Below are 22,327 nucleotides of genomic sequence, written 5' to 3' on the forward strand. Positions count from 1 at the left end.
TAAGATAGAGGGAAAGATGGCGTTTTAAAGTGACGTCATCTATACAATTCCAAAGTTAACAAGGGAAAGGAAAGCCTCAGGGTGCTTGCCAACGTTTCGACAATAGGACTTGTCTTCGTCTTTCGGTCTGCGTCTTCAAGCCCACAGTGACGGGATTGGAAGGCGCAGGCTCCGTTGCCAAGCCATGCAACCCCAGCAAGCCGAACACCAGGCTGGGGCATAGCTTGTACCCATTTTGAGTAAACCGCTGGGCAACCTGCCGGCAGCGGGATTCGAACCCACTACCTCGCGAAGCCGAGGCGGGTGCTCTACCTAGACAAGCTAAACGAAAAACATTGAAAATCAGTCGCAATGAGTGACATGAGGAACCTTGGAGCGATATGGATCTTTGGAAGTGCCCGTATTTGACCGTAGAATTGTACGAATTTAAAGCGCTACAAGACCATCAAACTTCTCGGTCTGACCCGTGGCGAAGAAGTTAAAAGAGAATAGCTACACTGCGCACCACTCTCAGCATTCCCATTTTAGTCGCTGCAAGCCGGCCTAAATCACTTTGAAGCAGGGCGTAAAGTTGGGTATATTGCTATTGATTAGTTTTGATGAATAGCACCGCGCAAAAAAAGGAGACACGTGAGGAAAGCGCATACAAGAAGCTTTTTTGTGTGTGCCTTCCTTACGTGTCTCGTCTTTTTTGCGGTGTGCTATCCGTCAAAATGGACTTAATAGCATACCCATGACGTCACCAGGAGCACTCATAGCCCTGCCCACATCTTCCTAATTGCTCGGCAGTACCTGAACGAAATTCTCTCCAGGCATCTTGTTAATTTCACATTCAGTGATATCAACATTTATCGCGATGTTGCTTGTAACAGATGGCTTGGTTTATTAGGGTTTAACGTCCCAAAGCGACTCAGGCTATGAGGGACGCCGTAGTGAAGGGCTCCGGAGACTTCGACCACCTGTGGTTCTTTAACGTGCACTGACATCGCACAGTACACGGGCCTCTAGGATTTCGTCTCTGCCGAAATTCGACCGGTGCGGCTGGTATCGAACCCGCATCTTTCGGGTCAGTAGCCGAGTGCCATACAACCACTGAGACACCGCGGCGGCCACTTGCAACAGAGAAGTCCCGAAGCACATCTATCGCTCGAACCATGCGCGTGATGTTTTCCGCGTATACCTCGGCCCAGAGTGGTTACGGTAGCAGCGTGGGGAGAAGAGAGGAAGGGAGGGAGGAATGACACAGTTACCTCGTAGACGGTGTGCGATCCGGGCGGCTTGTTGGGCGACGCTCGCACCACGATGAAGACGTGCAGGAAGTGCGACTTGATGCAGGCCGGGGAGAAGAGCGTGTTGTCCGCCTCCAGAAACACCACGCACACGATGTCGTTTCCGATGTGCCGCTTCTTCTGAAGCTGCGCAGCCGGAAAGGTCATGTCGCTTCGCATGTGCGAAACTCAGTCTAACGAAGTAATCATGATACTAATACCAAACTCGCAAACTTGTCGCCCTTTCCCATGCCAAGAAGGTGATAACGATTAAGATCTCTGTGGAAGTCAGATATCCCTGATGTGCAGATGTCAGATGTCCAGGTGTAGTTAGAAGCTGATTAAAGGGTTCCCGCAGTGGGGACGAACTGATCTTTCTGGTACGGCAGAAACACTACTGCCACTGTTAGCATTACAACCGCACGGTCAGCCTCGTACATGACTGGGCGGTGGCAGAACCAATGATATATCTGTTGTGTAAAACTGTTTCAGAAGTCAAGAAACCGCATGGTAAGCCTCGCACATGACATGCGCGGTGGCGGAAACAATTGACATATCTGTCGTGTAAAACAGTTTCAGAGGTAGGGAAACGAGTAACTACCCTGATTTGTTATAAAAACATTCTTTACATAATCTTTAAAATGATATTTTGCATAAAAATTCAAATAATTTGTAACTACACAGTGGTGGTTGCATGCTTCCTTCATTGGTGTCTTGAGATTTGTGTCCAGACCCCCCTCCCATTGCATTAATTTTAGAATACTTGCATCCTCACTGTGAATTAATACTCTTATAACTTTCTTTTGAGGTTATGTTCAACATAAAAATTGGCTTTATCTAATGCATTGCGTTCCCGCTTTGAATCACTTTTGAAGCAACATTTTATAGCAGTCACGATCAAAAAATACCTCGACTTGATGAAAAAAAAGGACACACGAGTATAGCAATCTTTTTCCTCTCGCACAACAACCATGAGAAGTAAATAACTTTAACCTCTTCGCTACCAGCATCAAAATTTGTGGACAATAATGGAGAAGCACCATACGGCTGAGCGAGTCATTAATCAGCATTCAAATATCGCGCCGCTGGAAGTGCAGATCAAGGTTCATCTGCTGTCTGAGAGGTGCTGCCTCCTGTCCACTGAATCATTGCTTAAAAGCACCAAAATGACGCCTTGCTGCTTGCGCGGCATTGAGCGACCGAGTGTTGTTTTCGAAATTTTATTTTTCTATATTTAATTCCTTTATTTGCTATAGTTAATAGCTGTAATATATATTTCAAACATAAGTGCTTTAGAACAAAATTGCTAATCTGATTTCGTGAAGTTCATTTTGTTCGCAAGTAATTGTCTACAATTGTGAAAAGCATTTTCCACTGGAAAGTATAGAAGTTTCTGCATAATTAATTTTTACGTACTGTTGATGAGGTGTCTAATGAAACTCTGAAATGAGTTGCAAGTTTTTCTTCTTCCGTCCCGCTTACGTCGGCAGCGAAGAGGTTAAATTACCAAAAACAGTTTTTCTTGAACGTAAAGCGCCAGAGGATTCTTGGACGATCGCTCTTTTAGCAGATGATGTTGCTCAATCGATATTTTCACTTTGGCAGCCGCTATGATGCCGGAAATGTTAAGGCGCTTCACTGGGCATTAGGGTCACGTCTCGATTGTCCCTCTTCGCTGCTTTGTTTTGTTTCGTTCCAGCTGCTTCGGTTTCTCTCTTTCATTTTTTTTTTGTCCTCTTAACCACTTTGGGCGAAAACTGCGTGAGACGGCGCTGAAGCTAAGCCTAGCGATCCGTAGTTATCGCTCCCAGAGGCCTATAGCCCGATGAAGAGAGAGCAAGTAACCCAGCAATTTAAAAAAAAATTGCGCGCTATCCCGGGAATGAAAGATAACGAAACAGCGCGACAAACGGCACTCAAAACGAATACGAGGGAAATAAGATAAGAAGGAACCGTATACCGAGAGCGCTCTACAGTGCGAAAGATCGTTCCCGGGGGGACATTTGTTTTCAATTTACGAAAGGAGGGACTGGAAACTCGTCAGAATGGGCGTAAAAAAATTCACCGCCTCCTGATAAGTGCGCTCTACTCGGCGCGGCTGCATCGCGTTCCCTCTTCCGCGATGCGCTCGCATATAACAAAAAATAAAAAGATAAAAAGAAGTACGCATCTTCTGAGCCCATCCGTCCTGAAACATGCTTCGCCGACTTCAAAGATGCCAGTGGAGATCAATTTCCTGGCTACTGTGTTTCCCGAGAGAACTCCCTTCGGCGTTTGCTGTTTAACTTGCGGATCACCTTTTCTTGAGGAGAGCAAAATTTTTCGTGTTTTTTTTTGTGGCAATATTTCTCGTTTTCCTTCACGTCTACTTATTTACCAGCCCTCTTTGGCTTTATAAAAACCTTGTTGTGATATATTCGCGTATCTCTCTTTATCGTCGCGGCCCGGTGCTTCCCTGTGAGTTAGTTAGCTTTCAAAAAATAAAGATGAAATCTGAAGCAATGTTGCCTAACACATTGTGCCGTTCCGCGAGCGATCTGTGATTCGGGAATGGCTGAAAGAGAACAGCGATCTTTGCGAAAGGGAATCTTAAGCTCCCGAAGGCGTATGTGAAGCACTGGAAAGCTCTGGCCTCGTATGCACTAGCCAGTCGGTCCAGGAGTACTGTATATGCGTCCATTAGAAAAGTGCCATTTTTAGCTTTTAACGGAATACAACGTCCAGGACTTACGACGTGGTCACACTGACGTTAGCGAACTTTGATAAACGATATGAGTCCAGGAGGTACGCGCTTACGAAGTGCTTCTCAGCGCCATTGTAAGCGACCTCGCGGAAGGCAACCAAAGCAATGCGAAAAATAACAAAATAACAGATTTCTATTTCAGCCTACAGCAAGAGTACCTGAATTTTCACTGTCCCCAGAAAAACAAGTGCTGCCGACAGGTGTATCTTCTCTCCACTGAAAGAACCCTTTGTGATGTCCAAGGGACAAAAACGATCATCTCATGCTGGGAATAAAACATCTTCAATAGCCATCGCACTGACATGGCAACGCTGCAATCTAGTGGTGTCATTTAGTCTTCCTTCTAATATTAGCTGACAAGGTATCTGCTATTACTGCAATTATTAGTACTATTAATGTTACTAGGAGTACGGCTGTCACTACTGCTACTATTATAGTGCTACTGCTCTTGAAAATTAAGATGCCGTAAACTCATGAAACCTCATTTGATACATCTGCTTCCATAAAATAAAAAAAAAATGGCTGTGAGATTCCAGCCACTAAGTGAACGGTGGCCCGAAGCAGAGCCGATAGGCTGACATAACAATTACTATAAGACTTGCCAGCGCCCTCCGAAATGCACAAGTTTTTGATAGCAGTAGAAGTCTTTATGTTACCAGGCATGTATATTTAGTACAAATGTATGTAGTGTCAATCTGCGTCTCTAAATGTAGAAATTCCACTGGACCGAAATTTGTCTTCCATGGCGCCTCATTGAATAATGAGTAATTGTTGCACTTTACCTGCTTCAGCCTTCCATCTACTTCCGCATATTCCGCGTTGACTCCGTGTAAGTTTGAAGCAAGAAAAGCTTCTGTTCTTTGTTATTCTTCCATATTCCTACCTTGTCTTTTGATGCGCTGATCCGTTCTCTTCCATAAGTTAGGCGCAGTAGTACAGCGTTGGCATGCAAACTACAAAAAGGTTTCCTTTCTTCAGTCAATATTCGCCTTTTCAGGAACACTTTGCCGTTTCTATTTGCAGGCGCCGCTCACTATACCGATTGAAAACAAATATTTTTCCGCCTCAGAACTCTATCTCGGCCTGAAGAAAGTCCATTCGTTAGTTACGGAAGGCATAGTTCAAAGCATTCCTTTTGAAATGACCAATAAAACGTTTCGAACAAAGTATCACAGTGGTTGAGAATTGCAGCATCGAAATACCATGATTGGTCAGATAAACGACCGACGGATGGTAGAACCACTTTATTTTTTGAAGCTGCACTTCACTAAAAAATTCAGGAAAAAAAATAACTTGCATTACTGCTGCAAAATATGTCTACATGAAAACGGTAGAGAATGTGCTACCAAGCTATTTTGATAAATGTTGTTTACAGCGTTTAGTAGTCGGCATAAAATACCAGCCTAATTCCGATAGAAGGAGGCCAAATTCACGTGACACAAATATGTGTGAGTAGCCGCTCGGTGCACCACTTTGTCAGAAAAAGCTGCCAGTTGGCTATCCGCACAGTTGTGTACATATCGCCTTAACGCTCCTCTAAAGAGGATTCTGAACTCCTCTTTTTACCGCGGGAACTCTATCTACACGTCCCGGGCATACTTAGAAACTTCGAATTATGGTCCTGTGCGGCCAATTGCCCTAATTAAATCGAATTAAGCGTCTCGGCTCCCGCCTTTTTTTTGGAACTCAACACGGTAGGTAGGCGGAGTCAGCCAACGCCTGTAGTGCCTTTCAGTCAGTCCAGTGGCGGCTTCGCTTTCACTTTCATGTTGTTTTGAGGTTTCTGTGAATAAACAGTTTAAGTCACAGACAATATAGTCGCAAATTAGGCCCACGGAAATAAAAATACACGTGGACTCTTTGATTTACGTATCACTCCGCCGATGGCAGAGCGGCAGCCGGCACGGGACTGGCTGACGCGTTGGTTGACTCCTCCTACCTACTGCTTGAGTTCAAACGAAGGCCGTTTAATCCAATTCAATTAGGAGAATCGGCTGCACAGGACAATAATTCGAAGTTTCTAACAATGTCCGGAACGTGTAGATAGAGTTCCCGCGATAAAAAGACGAGTTGAGATTCCTCTTTAGTGCGCGTTTAAGGGTTAAGGAAAGCTTCGTCGGTGCTTCGCTTGCACATTTTAGTGCGGTAGTGCATTTCGGGCATACGTACGACCCTGAAAGCCTGCTTTGTGGCAGGCAGCCCACCTGTCCACCGCACCGGCTTGAGAGCAACTTTCCAGGTGTGTATACCTGGCAAGGACGTTTAGGCTAAAGGCCTCTATGGTAAAGACTTTTAGGTCGAATGCCTTTAGCACTTAAGGATTTTAATTGCCCACTCCAACTAGTGCTACTGCCCAATACCTCGCGCTTAGCCATGCTAAAGCATCTCCTAATTTGTTTTTTTTTCTATGAAAAGATTATTGTAATTTTGAATTGGCGCATTCGCGTCGTAAACGAGTATAATATCTCTTGCCGCCATGTTAATGAGCGGCGACTGGTCGGAGCATTGTTAACCGTCACCCAGGAGGTTCCACGTCTTATCACGGTCCACATACTGGCATACGCAGAGGAACGTGTCACGGTCGAACGAAATGAAACCAAGCGAGAGCCCATTAAAAAAAGAGGTAGCAGATTACGGGATGTGAACCTTTTGCGGGTCGTGCTCCTCGTGCGGGAGCATGGTCGAGACGTGGAACATGATCTCGATGCACCTCCAGGCAGTGTACACGGACTCGGTGCCGGTCAGGTCGTGGACGGTGTCCAGGCCTCCTTTGTACTTGTCGAAACCTGCGGCGAAAAGGAGGTCTTGGAGGAGGAGGTCTGCAATGACAATTTACCTAGTCCTGCTGCTTTTGCTTACGCGCGTTCTTCTGCAGTGTCTCAAGTCAACAACCTATCAGGGAATTCCTCCGACATAAAAAAATCATCTCTAACAATAAAGTGAATTTCCCTGGTTCATGAGCATCCGTATGTGTGTGCGTTTTGTTTGTGGACTTCTCTCCTTTTAAGCCTGTCTATCCTTTCGTCCATTTGTCCATCTTCCAGATACAGAGAGCAGCCAAACAACGCGCATGCGCAGCTACCACCGTACGTGCGCGCCTCCGTATCTCTGGCACACAAAAGGCGCGGATCAAATTCCTCAGAAGTAAAGTTTTAACTTCAGCGTAGCTGTGTCTGTCGTCTTTTCCTTTGCTTTCCCCATCTGCAAGCGCTGCTTATCCCATGGTACATGAGAGACTATGGGCACGCACAAGCATGTTTGGCTCTTTGCATCCTTCGTTTCCTAGAAATATACTAAGGACTATGAACATATATGGAAGACTCTCAACTATTGAGAATGACTGAAATATCTACTTCTTGGCCGTAAGGTACGTGCCAGAGAGACTGGGCATTCTTATTCGCTTTGACAGTGCTCTATATCAGCTTCAGTCCTCTCAACCTCCAGGTTGTTGTTTTTTATTTTTTATCAAGTGTCCTCTCGAATTTACTTGACGTTGTCTTAGCCATCTTGATCTAGAAGGGTAGAAACGTCCGTACCACGACAAGACTGTGATGCTAGTTGTGCAGGGCGCATGAAAATAACAAAATATCACCTAGGGTCCCACTCTTGCCTCTTTCATACCATCCAGTTAACGACTGGCGTAATATGCGCACTTTTTTTTTCAGTTTGTTTTTGCAAGGCAGTCTTGAAAACGACAGGACGGGATCAGTAGGTCTTAACCACCGTTTAAGCGACCGTCACTGACCCTTTCGCTCATGCTCGTTCCCTGAACCGTCTCCCCCCTCATTTAAAAGAAGAGAAGGGCATGTCGCTGAGCGACTAGGTTCGACTGCTGTAGAGCGCAGGCATAAATAAACTTGTCGAAAATTCCCGCGGCTACCACAAGAGGGAGCTGACGGAGGCGACAGCCACGCGCTCGTCCGTTGTTGCTAATGTAATGAGACCATTCAGCTACTGCATACAGCCGCCGGGACAAGCCAATACATAGCCGCTTGCCAAATGCAGTGAACCTAGACAGGCATTGGCATACGGGCACGCAATTACTCTGTGCCTTTCGAACAGCCGGAGGCATTTTTGTGCACAACGCTTGCAAAGAGTCAGCTTTGTTGCCATGCAACAAATATATACCTTAAAATATAGACTAAACAGGGAGTGGCCATTCTGTATCATTTCTTGCACTTTCACGTCTGTTTACTTTCTTTAAATGAATGAATGAATGAATGAATGAATGAATGAATGAATGAATGAATGAATGAATGAATGAATGAATGAATGAATGAATGAATGAATTTTTTTTTCACAGAAAGATCTGTGGTCATGGTTGGATTTCTTAGCGTTACTTTGTGCGGCCCACTAACCAGTCGATAGCAAGGACGCAGGAAAAAAAGAAAGTCCTAAAGAGCGAAATACTACAAGAAGACGTGAAACTGCGCGTTAAATTGAATGAGGTTCCAAGTTATTGGAAGGCGGTTTCGTCACAGTTAAAAAGCTGTCAACCCCACGCTGCTGTTGCGTTATGCGCTCTGAGCCTGTTTCGAGAATCGGCGGCTGTATCGCAAATATACCCACAAATAGCCCGAGTTCCGCTGGTTCATTTTTGTTTTCCCCTGCTCATGGAAAGCCATTTTAACAAGTACTAAGTTGGACAAAAATCCAGCTATACTAACAAAGAGCAATACGCGGAGCCCAGTGCTGGCTTGATCCCCAAGGCACAACCCGCGCGCCGCCACCAGAAAGGTCGTTTCATTTGAAGTTCGCTGAAGAATCCGCTATTGCGCTGAAACTCACCGATTGCGGCAGACTCTGGCGGGTCTCTGAATGTTATGTATTTTATTCACATATTTCTTTCGATTGTCTGGCGCCGTTAGTGCTTTTTATCGGCGTTTTATGAAGCGAGCGAAATTCCCCTTCTTTTTAGCAGATCCAGAACGACATGTACAGATAGAATGTCCAATACAAGCCTCGCTTCAGCTTTTATCATGAGTTCCCAGAGTGACTACCCTCTGGCTGGAATTTAATTCTCTTAAAATGCGGCTGCTGCTTCTGAGGTAGTCTACGAGACCGGCTTCGGGCTAGGACCGTGAAGCACACCTTTTTTAAATGATCTAGGGCAAAGCAATGAAAACGCTTAATAGCGCTATTCTGGAGTAAACAGAGCATCAAAGCGCTCTTAGTTGCCTGCACTAGTGGTGAAAGCAGGAATTTGAGCCGAAATAACGTGCTGAATTCATTTGTCTCATTGTGACAACGCGGTTATATCGCGCTTCTTTCGAATAATTAAAAAACTGGTAGTCTTCTTGGTACTGTCCAAAGGCGTCTCAAATGCTTAGCATTCATAGGGCCTTTGGGAGTTAAACCTAGAAGATAAACAGCACAATATGGGCGTTAAGCGAATATTGACCCCATGTCTAGCCGAAAATCTTGCTATACTTAAGTGGTCGTAAAGCACCGGGTGAGGGAAGGACTGCCACATAAATTTTGTGCAAGAACTCATTATTAGCTCAGCTACAACAGTCGTGATCAAGCAGTTTTGCCATGTTCTCTCTCTTCTCTCTCTCTCTCTCTCTTTCTCCCCTCCTCTACAAGGAGGTTTCGTTAGCAAGCCGCGCTTAAGCCTCTGCGAGTGGAATTTTTTTCTCTCCTCGTGTTTTAAAGGGAAGCGCGGAGCACGGGCAGAGCCTGTTGCACCACACTGTTAGCAGCCGGCTGTTCTGCCCATGCAATGGGCTTACACGTGCGCCTGTGAGCAGACTGCCTTTGAGATACTCTATCTCGCAAGTAAAAGCGCGAGGCGATTGTTTCTAGACCTGCGGGGTAGGCTTGCGAACGCTGCAAGACGCAGCGTAGAAATTGGAAACTGAAGCTTCTGCGCCTTTCTCGTTCGGAAATGAATGGCGTAGAGGGATAAAAAGCTCACAGGACGATGGCGGGTATATAACGCTAATTTTTGGCGCGTTAACTGTCATATGAAAGCAAAGAATCCTTTAGAAACAGCCCGAACAGCCCTGGCCCGACAGCATCTTGGCAAGCTGCCAAGACGCCATTGTAGCAGGTGAAACGGAACAAAATGACAATACACAGGAGGAGGAATGACGGAACACGCGTTGCTTGTAGCTCTTTATTGATTCCAGGGATGGCTGATTATATAGCCATGAGGAGAGGCTGGGGGAACAACGAAAGAGTGCTGTCATTTTGCTGTGCTCATTATTCTACAAGCTATGTGCCAACTTCTGCCGCAAAGTGTTTTACTTAGTGCCAGGTTGTATGCTGCGGACGGTGCTGAGGCATACGGCGCAGAACTAAAGAACGAGCTAAAAAGACCAAAAGCGCGGCCACAGAGCACACGCAGTCCGACGCCAGGGAGGACACGTCCCCCGTCGATCATGTTGTCGATCAATGATATTTTGTGCGCCAGTGTTACTGCGCACGTTCCATCATCGGCGATGGATGGCATATCGACTATGTCCAGAGGATAGGCTACGTCGAGAGTTTGTTAGTACATAACGTAGTCCCCACAAAGCAAAAGCGCTGTGTCGCCCTCCCTTCAGTATTGTGCGCAGTTTTTTGCGCTGTTGCAGCTGCGTATGGCAGCTCGCCTTAGTGTCCTTCCCATCTATCAATGGGAACTCGGGCCTATACCCTCGCTCCGTCCCTGGATCTGTCTGGATCCCACACCTCCAGAGGTCGCCTTCAAGCCCTAACCAGCGTCCTCCTTTCCCTCGAGAACCCGGTGGCGCCGCTGTTTGGAGATCGGCTCCGCGATGGATACAAGACGCGTGCGGCACCCAATTAGCAGCCTCCAGGTCTTCCGTTCAGTGAAACGAAGGCAGCCCTCTCTATTACTTTTAAGATATAGACAAACCTCCCCCCTCCCCTCCTTTCCCCGTACCGCTACTGGCGCATTAGAATGCAGACCATAACGTATTTAAAACAATGAACTATTTGACATCCATAGGCTACAGTGCGTATAATATCACCCCCTATCCTTTCTCAGGATCCCTCCTATCTGTGTTTCGCCTCCCTATCTTCTCCCCTGTCCCTCTTGTTTCCAACGGCTGCAGCTCAGGCACTTAATATAGTAGATGGCAGTTGCCACGGCCCGCGCCCATCTTTGCCTTCTATTTTTATTTCTTACTGTTTTAATGCGAAAGCATTAGATCGCTCACTGACGCGAAAACCCAGCATCGCCCAAAAAGTGGCGTCGTCACAAAACTCGCGACTGGTCGAAAGGATGGGACGACTTCAAAGGCGGGAAAATACGTACTGCTAACCAATAATATGGATGGATTATGGATTATGGGGGTTTAACGTCCCAAGGCGACTCAGGCTATGAGGGACGCCGTAGTGAAGGGCTCCGGAAGTTTCGACATGCTGGGCACATCGCGCAGTACACGGGCCTCAAGAATTTCGCCTCTATCGAAATTCGACCGCCGCAGCCAGGGTCGAGCCCGCGTATTTCGGGTCAGCAGCTGAGCGCCACAACAACTGAGCCACAGCTGCGCTGCGCTAATCAGTAATAGTCAGTACAAGTACTTACAACTGCACCAACTGCAAAGGAATAGAATATAATTGGAACAGAACTGAAATAAAATTGGAATATATTTTGAATAGAATTGAATTAGATTTCATATAGAATTGCGAAGTTTCGAATTACTCGTGTGGTGTGAAAATTTCGTTAAGTGCCTCCAGTATTTTTTTTTCATAAGCCGCCACTGTTACTACTGTGAAACCTAGCAGAGCTCCCCGCACGCGTGGGAGTCCTCTGCCTCTCTGTCTTGATCGCCCACTCCTTTTACTAAGCCTGCGAGCAGCGATATCCTAGTCGAGATTATCCGTTTCAGTGCCTGTTGACATCGTCTTCGCCATCGCAGTCGAGGCAGACTTATATGCATCTCCGTGTAATCGAGGCATTGCCCTTAGCATGAATCAAGAAAAAATACTGGGATCATACTGTGTCAGGTGTATTGATTTTGCATTTCGATTTTACGTCGATCACCTTCCCAGTGCGCCTTTGAATTTTTCACCGTGGTCTTCTGGTGGGTGGAGTCTTCTGTAGGGTGGAAATAGGTGCACGCTTCCGAAGGGTGATTGTGGGTGCTGTATGGGGGGGAGGGGTGCGCTTCTAGAGGGTCGAGGTGGGTATTGGGTGCAGGCTAGTGGGTGGGAGATGCATTTTAACCGGTGGGGGCCCGGAGGTGCAACCACCAGAGGTGCCTCGTAGGAGGCGCCTCCCAGAGCCGGAGACTGCCCTGGAGGATGATTTTTCACAGACAGACAGCTGGTTTTTGCAGCAACAGGACTATACTTCTAACGCAGTTAAACATACCTTTTCAAATACTAGGGCCCCTACATCTTGCATTATTTTGGCGTGCGTCCGCTCTTTCACCGTTCTTTTTTTTTAGGCGCAATTTTTACCAGCCAGGCGCACTTAATTCCTAAGTGGGTTTCCCGGTGACGGTCTGGTTTTGTAGCTGTTAGCTGCTATAAAATATGAATGATACATTTTGCATTATTATGGTACCAAGCAGTTTATTTTTTGTCCATCATGGCTTAAAACTCGGAAAGACTTCGTCTTGTGTAGCCAACAAAATAATACGCAACAATATAATAAACCTGAATCAGTGAAGCGGGATTACTTTAGAGCACTTTTCTTTTTGCAAAGCCGTCACCAGCACGAAGGAACAGAATACATCGAAACTCGTGCGTCTGTGCTCTCGTTGCTTCAGACCATCGAAGTGAAGCCTCAAAGTGCAGCAGTGTCATCAATATACTTTATGATCACTTCTGCGTTCGTTAAGTAAGAACGCCTCACTCCCATTTAACAGAAGCGACCTTTAAGAAGACACCAAAGCACAGCTTTACTACAGAACCGATTAGGCATAATAAAGGCGAAATTGCTCTCTCTCGCAATGCTCATTAAGGCGAAAGTAACGGTGTTTTATGGCTGATAGAGTAGCCTCTTATGTAGGATGCTGGCTCATTGGAGTAAGTTTTGCTTTTTACGACTAATCGGGGGGGGGGGGGGGGGGGCGGCTCTACCTTATAGGAACTTCAGTTTCAGTGGGCTAACAGTTTTACGGCAGAGGTAATTAAGATATTTTTCTCGTTTTTCTGTGATCAAATCAGAACATTGTTTATAAAATGTTTTAAACGCCCACCGCTACGAGAAAAAAGAACAAGAGCAGCGATGCAATTTCAAACTCAGTTCACGCCTGAAAACACATTTTTTTTGTTGCATATCTTCGCTAAAAATCAAGGATAGGTAGCGATAACCACCACCGTGAAGTAGAAAACTGCCCAGCTAGGTAATTAGCCTTGCTGGCGCAGATACTTTGGAGAAATCTCCAGGCTTCTAAGGCTATGGCCTATTTTTCTCTAAATTTTTAAACACACTGTAAAGAGGAAGATGGGCCGCTGGAGATGGGCCTTCTAAAAACCCGTTACAATATATTCTTTATCCACTGCTATGCTGGTCGATGGTGACCCTTTTTTTTGTGCTGTTTGTGGGTGTGCAAGTTCATAACAAACTCTTCTTTCTGAGGCGACAGGCCATAAATACGGAGCACTGGCGTGACGATAAATATCACGCCAATGAAGTATGTGGGAGTTCTGGGGAGGACGTTATAAAAAATTGAGTTCTAATTCAGTTCAAGCCGTCTAGCTTTTTGTCAAAAGAAACTAAACTCACTTGAGGACCTCCACCGTCGGTGCAATGCTAACATATGCGGGCACAGGCGAATTTCAAGCAAATACGTTCCGGACTAGACGATGGAGAAAGACGAGTCGTAGAGGCGAAATCTGTCCAAATTTCGTGCGGTGCCGAGACAGCCGTCTTCGACTTCTGTTTGCGATTCATTTTCCCAAGAAAGGTCCTCCTTTGGTATGGCGAAACATTGAATCAATGCAATTTGCTCTTCGCGGAAAAGGCAGCTCGCGTGCAGAAGGCTCAGCGGGTGCGGTAACAGCCTCCCATGCAGGCATGTTCGTACTGAGCAAATGAAGGCCGCACGCCAGACAAGAGAACAAAGAGAAACTTCTGCTGCACTTGGAAGTGAGCCAGAACTTTTCCCTAACCGTGGAAGTTCCGGCGCGGTCTTAGCGCTTTCAATCACATTTGGTGCGTTTCTAGCATAGTGGTCGGAATACCATTTCTATCTTTTTTCTTGTCTTCGGTTATGTTTGATCTTGAAGATCAAGTGCTTTCTGAGAACTTCTAGGCTTTCTTTTTGTTTTCTGCAGGTAGCTAGGAGGGCTCAAACATAGCGACAGCGGGAAGTAGTAAAGGTTACATGCATTCCAAGAAAAAAACTTCAGGGAACTATCTTATGCATTAGAGGATACACTGAGCTGACTGACGAAGTATTGGTACATGTTAATTTCATAAAGCAGCTCAGCAGGGTAACACTACAAAAGTACTCCACATAGCCATAAAATAGATCGCAACAAAGAAAGCAGTCTTGCTGCGACGTAAAAAAATAATTATGCGAAACAGAGTTTACAAGTTCTTGCAGTTAAACAAAAAGGTACGTTTTACACTCCGCACAAAAAACGAAAACAAAAAGTAATCAAGAGACAAAAACAAAAACAACGGCATGAAAAATATAGGCATACCAAAAAATAACAAAAAATACAGCATAACATATACATAACGAAAAAGAAACATAAGCGCGAGATCGCAGACCAAACGTGAGGTTGAATGCACTGCTCACACATCAGCTTCCCATGAGTTAACCAGCAGCAGTGGCCCATTTTTTCTTCTGTGCAGATATATTAGGTCCGTCAATGTTCCCGGAACAGCGTCAGTCGAGAACGAGGATCCTAAATCAAGAAGGGGAGGCCCGCGATGTCGAAGCTTGTCGGCACCAAGCCTACGCAGCCAATGAGCGAGCATGCCAAGAAACAGGCCATCGCAAGCTCAGCTCAAAATATTTTATTTTTTATTTTTTGCGCGATAAGGTAATGAGCAGCTCATTAGCGCGCACGTGTCGTCGCCTGCAGTAGCCCGGATTTTCTATTCTCATTATCTGTAGCAGACGATGTAACTGGGAGGGAGTCAGCTGTTTGAACACCCCATTGCAGTGCTTCAACCCAGGGGATAGGCACTCGCCTGCTTAGCGTCATAAAAATTATCGGCTGCAAGTGTGCTACGACTTCTACAAACTGCAGCACGAGGTGTAGTGATGGCCTCAAGAGAAAAAAAACACACGCATGTGCAGCCGAAAGTGCGAGCCACTTATAATACGTTTTCTGCATCATCACTTTCTGTTCATGGTTTAGCATTTACTTCACGTGCGTTATCTTTTTTTTTTAAGTTTAAATCGTAGAATTACTCAAAACGGCTGTGATGATCAGACGATGAGCAGCAATATTCTCCAAAATGATCCTTCATTTCTGGAGAAATGCGCCTAGCCTTTTCCTTGCTACATCTAGAATAAATTTTCGATTACGATAATTTCCAGGTATGCTTTTAAACGACCGAATTTCAAGAGAATACATTTGGCCAGTGTTCTTCCTTAGGAGCCTGCACTTCGCTTATGCGTACAATTAGATTTGAGCGACCAAAAACAATCACCTTTAGGGGTGACCTTATTATTTGGCGTTTGTACATACAAAGTAATATGCGGCAATAGGGAAAGAAAACATGCACTCATGACGCCACCACAGTAGCTACACTTGATGGCTTTAGAGGAAAGGCACCTTTCGGGTTTTGAGGAAAAAATAATTTCAAAGGACGGTAATATGAATTTAAGCTACGTAAAACACTTAGACTTGTCTAAAGTTCAAAATCCCAGGCCATGCTTCCTCTCTCCATTGTTTTTGAGGTACAGGTGTGCCTTAGGGGATTACGAGTGCTGTGTGTTAATGCGAGTTGCTCTTCTGCCTTAGTCTTCATATTATGATTGCGTATTCACTCCTAGCTGCTGAAGCACTAAAGCATGAGGCGTCCAGCATCAAACACTTTCTCATTCGAAAGCTGTTCTGCAAATTAGACTCATTCACGTAGCGTGTTCTTTTAGGACCGACTGGACCTGCAAACATGGCAATACGCGGTTCAAAAGTGGCAACAATAAAAAGCAGGCGCGATCTGGCAGCTGGTTGTTTCTTTAAACTGTCTGTGGATCAGAGCGGTAAAATCTAAAGCTAGCATTAATTTTTCTTTCTGCGCTCTCTTTGATCACTGCATTGAAAAGACTTCTAAATCATCGAAGGAATCTTGACTCAGCAGGACTAACGATCTTCACATGCACGACAAGCGACTGTGATGCACCTTGCGGGCAATCTTGCAAAATTCTACTCGCCACTTCCACTGTTTAGTTTGAAATGATAACTGCACATACGAGCTCCATATATAACAGGCTCTTTGGTTTCAGGTTGCAACCGCAAGGGACTCGAAGGCACCAAACAAGCAGTTCTGTTGACCTGTCGGCGTGTAGCTGCCGGTGCACCCATTCAAATGAAAAGTTTACATCTCGAATGTTGATGAGTAACGAAGCATGAACGCTGCCTGGCAGCAAAATATTCAGGATGCGGAAAAATCACACTGAAAGAATCTCAAACACGCAGCCGCTTACGTAATTCGTGCGAAGCTTGCAGTTCACACATTTGTCAAAGAAAGCTTTCGTGCTGTTGACAGAAGTATGCCCTAGTTGTTTTTTTCCTACGCAGCATGGGCATTCTACCATATGCACTGGAATCGCTTGCTCTTTGTAGGGCTCTAAAATGCAGCCCTGCGGAGAAAAGGGTAACAAGAGCGAAGGAATACCGCCCTTTCGCTGCCTTCGGGGCACCGACAACTTGCGACAGGCGCCGTGAAAACCGCGCTGATATTTCTGTTGGATAAAAGCGAGGGATTCCTCCCGCAGTGAAACGAAGTCGAGAGATACTCCAGTGGCGCGCAAAATGCTTTCGGGGCGTTTTGTACTTTCTCGGTTCTTGTCGCACTTGCAGTTTTGTGATCCCAACGAACCGTGCTGCTTTCAATAAAAGTCCGGGTTGAATTCCACCGTCAAGCTAGTAAGTGTTTTTTTTCTATGTTTTTTAACCTCTAGAAACGTCGGATTACTCCAAAATTCCACTCAGGCGAAATCGACAGCAGCGTTTCACAAACGCTAGGGCTTCCTTTCCTGCGCGACGAGTTGTAATACCTTGACATTCCTGCGCGCGATCAAAACACTATGGTAACGAGGCCTCAGCCGTCGCTGCTGTTTCGGGAGCTGGTTTCATGAAGCGGTTGTTTCTGTAGGTGGAAGAAAGTTTAACAGAACACATACGAGCTTCTATTGTTTTTCACCGGTTCAATATTTTCCTGCGTTATTTTTTATATATAGTTCAAAACCACCCAACATGAATTAGTGAAACCGCCTTGTAGGTACTCGATTTGTACGGGTCGTGAAGTGTGAGACGCTCTGTGCAAGTACACTACTGACTGTACTGACTGACTGTACAAGTACAGTAGCGCCTCTTTTCATGAACCTCGGTTTCATTGCACATAACGCAGTTCACATATTTCGGCACGACTTGAAGTGACTCCTCCATTTTCTGTCTTTAGCTTGGGGGGTTTTCCCGGCGTTTACAATGATTACTGATTTTTGACTCATTTTCATCAGTAAGGCATGAAGCTTGTCTTTTACTTCGTGCTATTATTATTTTTCTTTTGCTTTATACGATGTGTTCCACCGGCTGCCTTTACGCACGCATCGGCGTGCGCCAGTACAGGCGCCTTATTTCACCAAGAAAGCAGATGCGCAGGGCATACTGATCAAACTGGCTATCGATGGTCACCAGTGCCAGACGTCGGCCGCATGTGCCGAAAGCGAGCCTGAAACTGTTAATTTGGGTCCTAGTTGCAAGATTGCCACGGAAGACAAACGTATGGAACATCACAGCCGTCTGGAGGTCATGTGCTCAGCTTCTGGTAGCATCCTTGACACTCTGAAGCTTTGAATACTCAAGGGAACGGCTCTCATTCATCTTCCAGGCCAGACAGGCAGCGGCACACCACACCAGCTGCTGTCACCGCAGCATTTGGCGACGTGTTTTCAAATAATGCGAGCCTTCAAATTCCGCGAAAAAAAAAAAAACTGGAGGGGACACTACAACCTCAATTTAAGCGTATAACGCGATAGGTGGTGGTGGTAGTGGTTTTATTAAAAATAATAGTAAAAAGGAAGGAAAAAATTTTTGCTAGCCCCGGCATCTGCCATCGATACTGAAGCACCTGAGCTGGGGCAGCGGAAATAAAGGACAGCAGGCAGAATGGAGAAATGAAATGAAAGAGGTGAGGGGACAGGAATAGAGGACAGGGGGATAAGTAATATGTACAAACTATTTACACAATAAGAAATGTGTCCAGGTTGTGCGCGTGATTAGTTCATTTTAGAGGAATTAAATCACACACGCGCACAGCACTGTGTAGGTTACAACTGGAGTGGGGCGTCCAGTTATTAATCGTTCAAGGTAGAGCTCGCGGAGCGTTCGGATAGAGTTAATTGGTTCATACTCTTATATGGGGAGTTGTTCACTCGCTATTTTACATTCATAAATTCATAAATCACTGGGAGTCTTCACACCACTTCTGGCGAAATGGTGCAGCGGTTATGCGGTGCGCCACTGCTCTACGGGGGAGGGGGGAGGGGGGCTTGTGAGACCCAGGATGCTGCTCCCGAGAAACCTGTCGCGACCAGGCATTACTTTCTTTTAATTTCTAACTAGCACGATGGAAAGTGTGCTCACGAATACTGTGGGCAGTTTGTGGTGACATCACTAGGCCCCGTAATTTAAATAGTTGCCCACCTGCCAGTTAGGTTGCTTCTCTGGGGATGTTTTCAGGGGATTTTTCGTTCATGGACAACGACGCCGGCTTTTCTACGACACGGGACCATTAAAAACCACACAAGATAAAAATACATAGACAGCCTCATGAAACCTTCTTGTACCTATATGCATGTTTTAAGAGCATCTTTGAGAAGCTTTCGGAGCCTTTTAACTTTAAGTATGATTTCTTCCCGTTCCCCAGCGCAGAGTAGCAGGCCAGATATTTATTTTTTCAGCCAACCTCTCCGCCTTTCCCGTCAATAAACCCTCTTTCTTTCATGATTTCTTTATTCTTTAATAACGACTGAGGATTAATAGGAGCATTGCCACAAGCGCGCTAAAATAGGGCTTGGATCATTACGCGGCGCATTTGCTGAGCATTTCTAAATAATCGGCTTAACATGAGGACCGTAACTTGTGGAAACCGCAAATTATTCCCCGAAGGGGCCTGTGAAATACTAGTTAAGAAGGCTAGGCAAAGAAGTGTGACTCAACACGCGATTTTAACATGTTAGTAAATCATTAACGGAGAATAGATCCGTACACTTGCAGTGCTTCAGACGCTCTGTCATTTCTGCTTATATCCCTTAGAGTATTCCCGGAAGATCTGCAAAGATAATCTGCTTTCCAACTAATGCTAGGGCTCACCGCTTCGTTCACCGTTAAGAGCCTTCGACGAAGTTTTGCATAAAAGTGTTTTAAATTGTGGAGTCTGAACAAGCAGGGTGATCTTTCAGGGGTGTGAGAATAAAGGTCTTGAATTGCGGGCTCTATTCAGCGGATACGAAAACTAAAGAACACAAGGTGAACGAAAACTTAAGAAAACAAAAAATAGAGAAATGAGAAGCAGATTTATCTTGACGTCGCTGTTTTTCTGCACGTGTCTCCGTGCGCGTACGCACTTGGAAAATGCAATTTGCATATTCAGCATTTCTGATGCACCGCCGCAAATCCGGTGGCTTCCACTGAGTGGGCGCCGAAATTAACTTTAAGGTGACTACGGCGCAGAATAAACACGCGAGGGGTGTCTTTCATCTTCCCAAGATTCATGTTTTTTATAAGCGACGGAACGCATACTTAAAAAATTTCAGACGTCGGTTTTTATTCCCACTAAAAAACAAAGCAAAAAACGTAGGGATCAGTTTGAAGTTTCTTAACTGTTTAGCATTTCAGTTTGTCTGCTATTAGCAACTTTTTTTGTTAGGCTATTCTGTTTTCTTTTCTTTGCTTTCCAAGAATATATCACAGCTTCTTAGAATATTCTAATCTGTTTTCTCTCTTCTTTCCATCCAATGCAAGAAACTTCGTCTCCCGCACTATGTCTTTGCTTCGCCTCGGAGCTACTCTGTCTTTCTTGTAGATAGATGGGCCAAAAGGATTTTTCTTGCGATTAATCGTTTTTCTTCCATTTCTTACTCTTATTCTTGCATTCTGCTCCTTGCTTCTTAGAAAGTTTCGAGGAATAACGCAGAACTCTATGGCGGAATAAAAAGCACTGGTCTGTGTACGTTATCCGAGATTGGATGTGATTAGCTAGCGGGAAGGTTTTGTGCCCTAAGTGTACCGAAAGCGTGGGCCAGTGCAGGAGCATTAAACGGAATTTAAAACGAAGCTCCCATTAAAAATTTCTGCGTTTTATTTTTATTAGTGCTGCTCGTTTGCATAGCGGCGTTGACAGACTTAAGCCACTGGGCTCTGACGAACCCACAAAATATGCATAAAAGCAGCTCTGCTCGGGGGACTTGGAATATGCATAAATTTCTTTCATATTTTGCACCCAGTTCCGTACTTACTTTTTTATTTAACGACAACATGTAGGCAAAAAATGTTAGCGTAATGGGTTCATTGCTTTCCGTCAATTTCCGCAGGTCAAAAAGTATATATGCTCACGATACGTATAAAAGTGAAATTTCATCTCGTAACTATAGCTAACAGCACGAGAGCTATGCGGGCTTAACATGGAAATCGACTGCCTTGCAAACATAATCTAGCGGAGTGCGAGAAAGGTGAGAAAATAAGCTCAGGAGAGTCCGCAGGCGTATACATTTCAATTAAACATATCTTGCAGTTTCACAAACGGGGCTTCTTTTTACTAGGAAACGAGGTCAGCTCGCTTAAGCAGACCGCTTGACAGCTGGAGATGTGATTTCAGGAACAAACTTCACGTAAGGCAACCAACCTGGCCGATCTTGGGTGGCGTTTGGCGCCCATGGGGACGACATGACGTCGTTTCATAACAAGACCATCGAGTGTTGCCCACAAACGCTGATATGAGTATTCTTGTGCTAAAATTGAGCAGTTGTGAATATTCAGGGTATGACACATTCAATATCCGCGAGTTTCATCGCATTTCTACAGGCAGCTGCGATAAGGTAGCCCCTCTGACATACGCATTCGTTGATGCAGGGGCCAACCGATGGGATATGTACGAGCACGCTCATGCAATGTTGTCAAAAGCACCTTAATTACTTCGGAATAAAACAAATGCAGTGCTTTTTGCAGTGAATTCGAGGTCAGCATTTTTTTTGGCCAATGCAGATCTTGAAACTGTTGACAATGCGAAGTTTGGGGTATGTTTACGTGTGGATGAAAAAGAGGTCAGCAGGAAATAGTTTAGTGGCTTTGTTTTTAGCGGAGTTATTCCGCGTGAAACATTTTCTAACTGGCTGGGCATCGTAACTGATGACGTGACACGGTCTTCCACAACCCATAGTTAAGTCGCCGTGGTGGCTCAGTGGTTATGGTGCTCGGCTGCTAGCCCGAGAGACGCAGGCTTGATCCCGGCCACGTCGCATTTCGATGGAGGCGAAATGCTTGAGGCCCGTGTGCTGTGCGATGTCAGTGCACGTTAAAAAAACCCAGATGGTCGAAATTATCCGCAGCCCTCCACTGCGGCCTCTCTTATAGCCCGAGTCACAATGGGAAGGTAAGCCTCATGAACCAACCAACGATCATCTCATTGCTAATTTGCGGTGACGCAAGCTGTAAAAAAAGTATGGAGTTTTCTTTTGCAAATGTGTTGAGCTATCCGCTACAAAGGCTGTACGCTTGCTGGAATGTGGGGCCTATGATACAGTGAATAAATGTGCAAAATAGTCTGCACAGCCATTTAAAGCCAGTGAGGCGAAATTAATGAGAAAAAGAAAGATCTTTTTTTCAGATGGACGCCTTCGCGTTTTACGCTAGCACTAGAGTTTCGACAATCACGCATGTTCTTTTGTTTTTGTTGTTTTTCAAAGATGAGTGCTTCGAAATACTTAAAATGTGCTGATTTGTTTACATAACGAGTTCTTGAGACAGGATTGAGTAAAATCAGTATAACTGAGACCCATAAACCAGTGCTGAATCACGACGAAGAGATAAGAGGTCTCGACAGAAACTGTGCATTCAAGCATCAATGATGTTGAAAATTCTTACTGCGCAATCTTGCCGTGCTCCTGAATATAATTTGCAAAATTTAACTCCCCCGCCTTCGGATTATAATTTGCTCTTTCTGGGGCTA

General features: G+C 45.3%; 1 protein-coding gene across 2 annotated transcripts in view; it reads right to left on the reverse strand.

Annotated features, from left to right (window-relative positions):
* The window catches only part of rsh (Rap GTPase activating protein radish), a 396,216-nt gene that overhangs the window by 40,031 nt on the left and 333,858 nt on the right, over positions 1-22,327 (reverse strand). For both annotated transcript variants that reach the window (XM_077626927.1, XM_077626926.1), the window contains 2 exons: positions 6,658-6,797; positions 1,251-1,415 (listed from right to left, as the gene is read on the reverse strand). In XM_077626927.1, coding sequence (XP_077483053.1) covers positions 1,251-1,415; positions 6,658-6,797 — 305 coding nt within the window. The remainder of the gene's footprint in view (positions 1-1,250; positions 1,416-6,657; positions 6,798-22,327) is intronic.

The sequence above is a fragment of the Amblyomma americanum genome, chromosome 6 (genome assembly GCF_052857255.1).
Source record: "Amblyomma americanum isolate KBUSLIRL-KWMA chromosome 6, ASM5285725v1, whole genome shotgun sequence".
In the NCBI taxonomy this organism is placed as follows: Eukaryota; Metazoa; Arthropoda; class Arachnida; order Ixodida; family Ixodidae; genus Amblyomma; species Amblyomma americanum.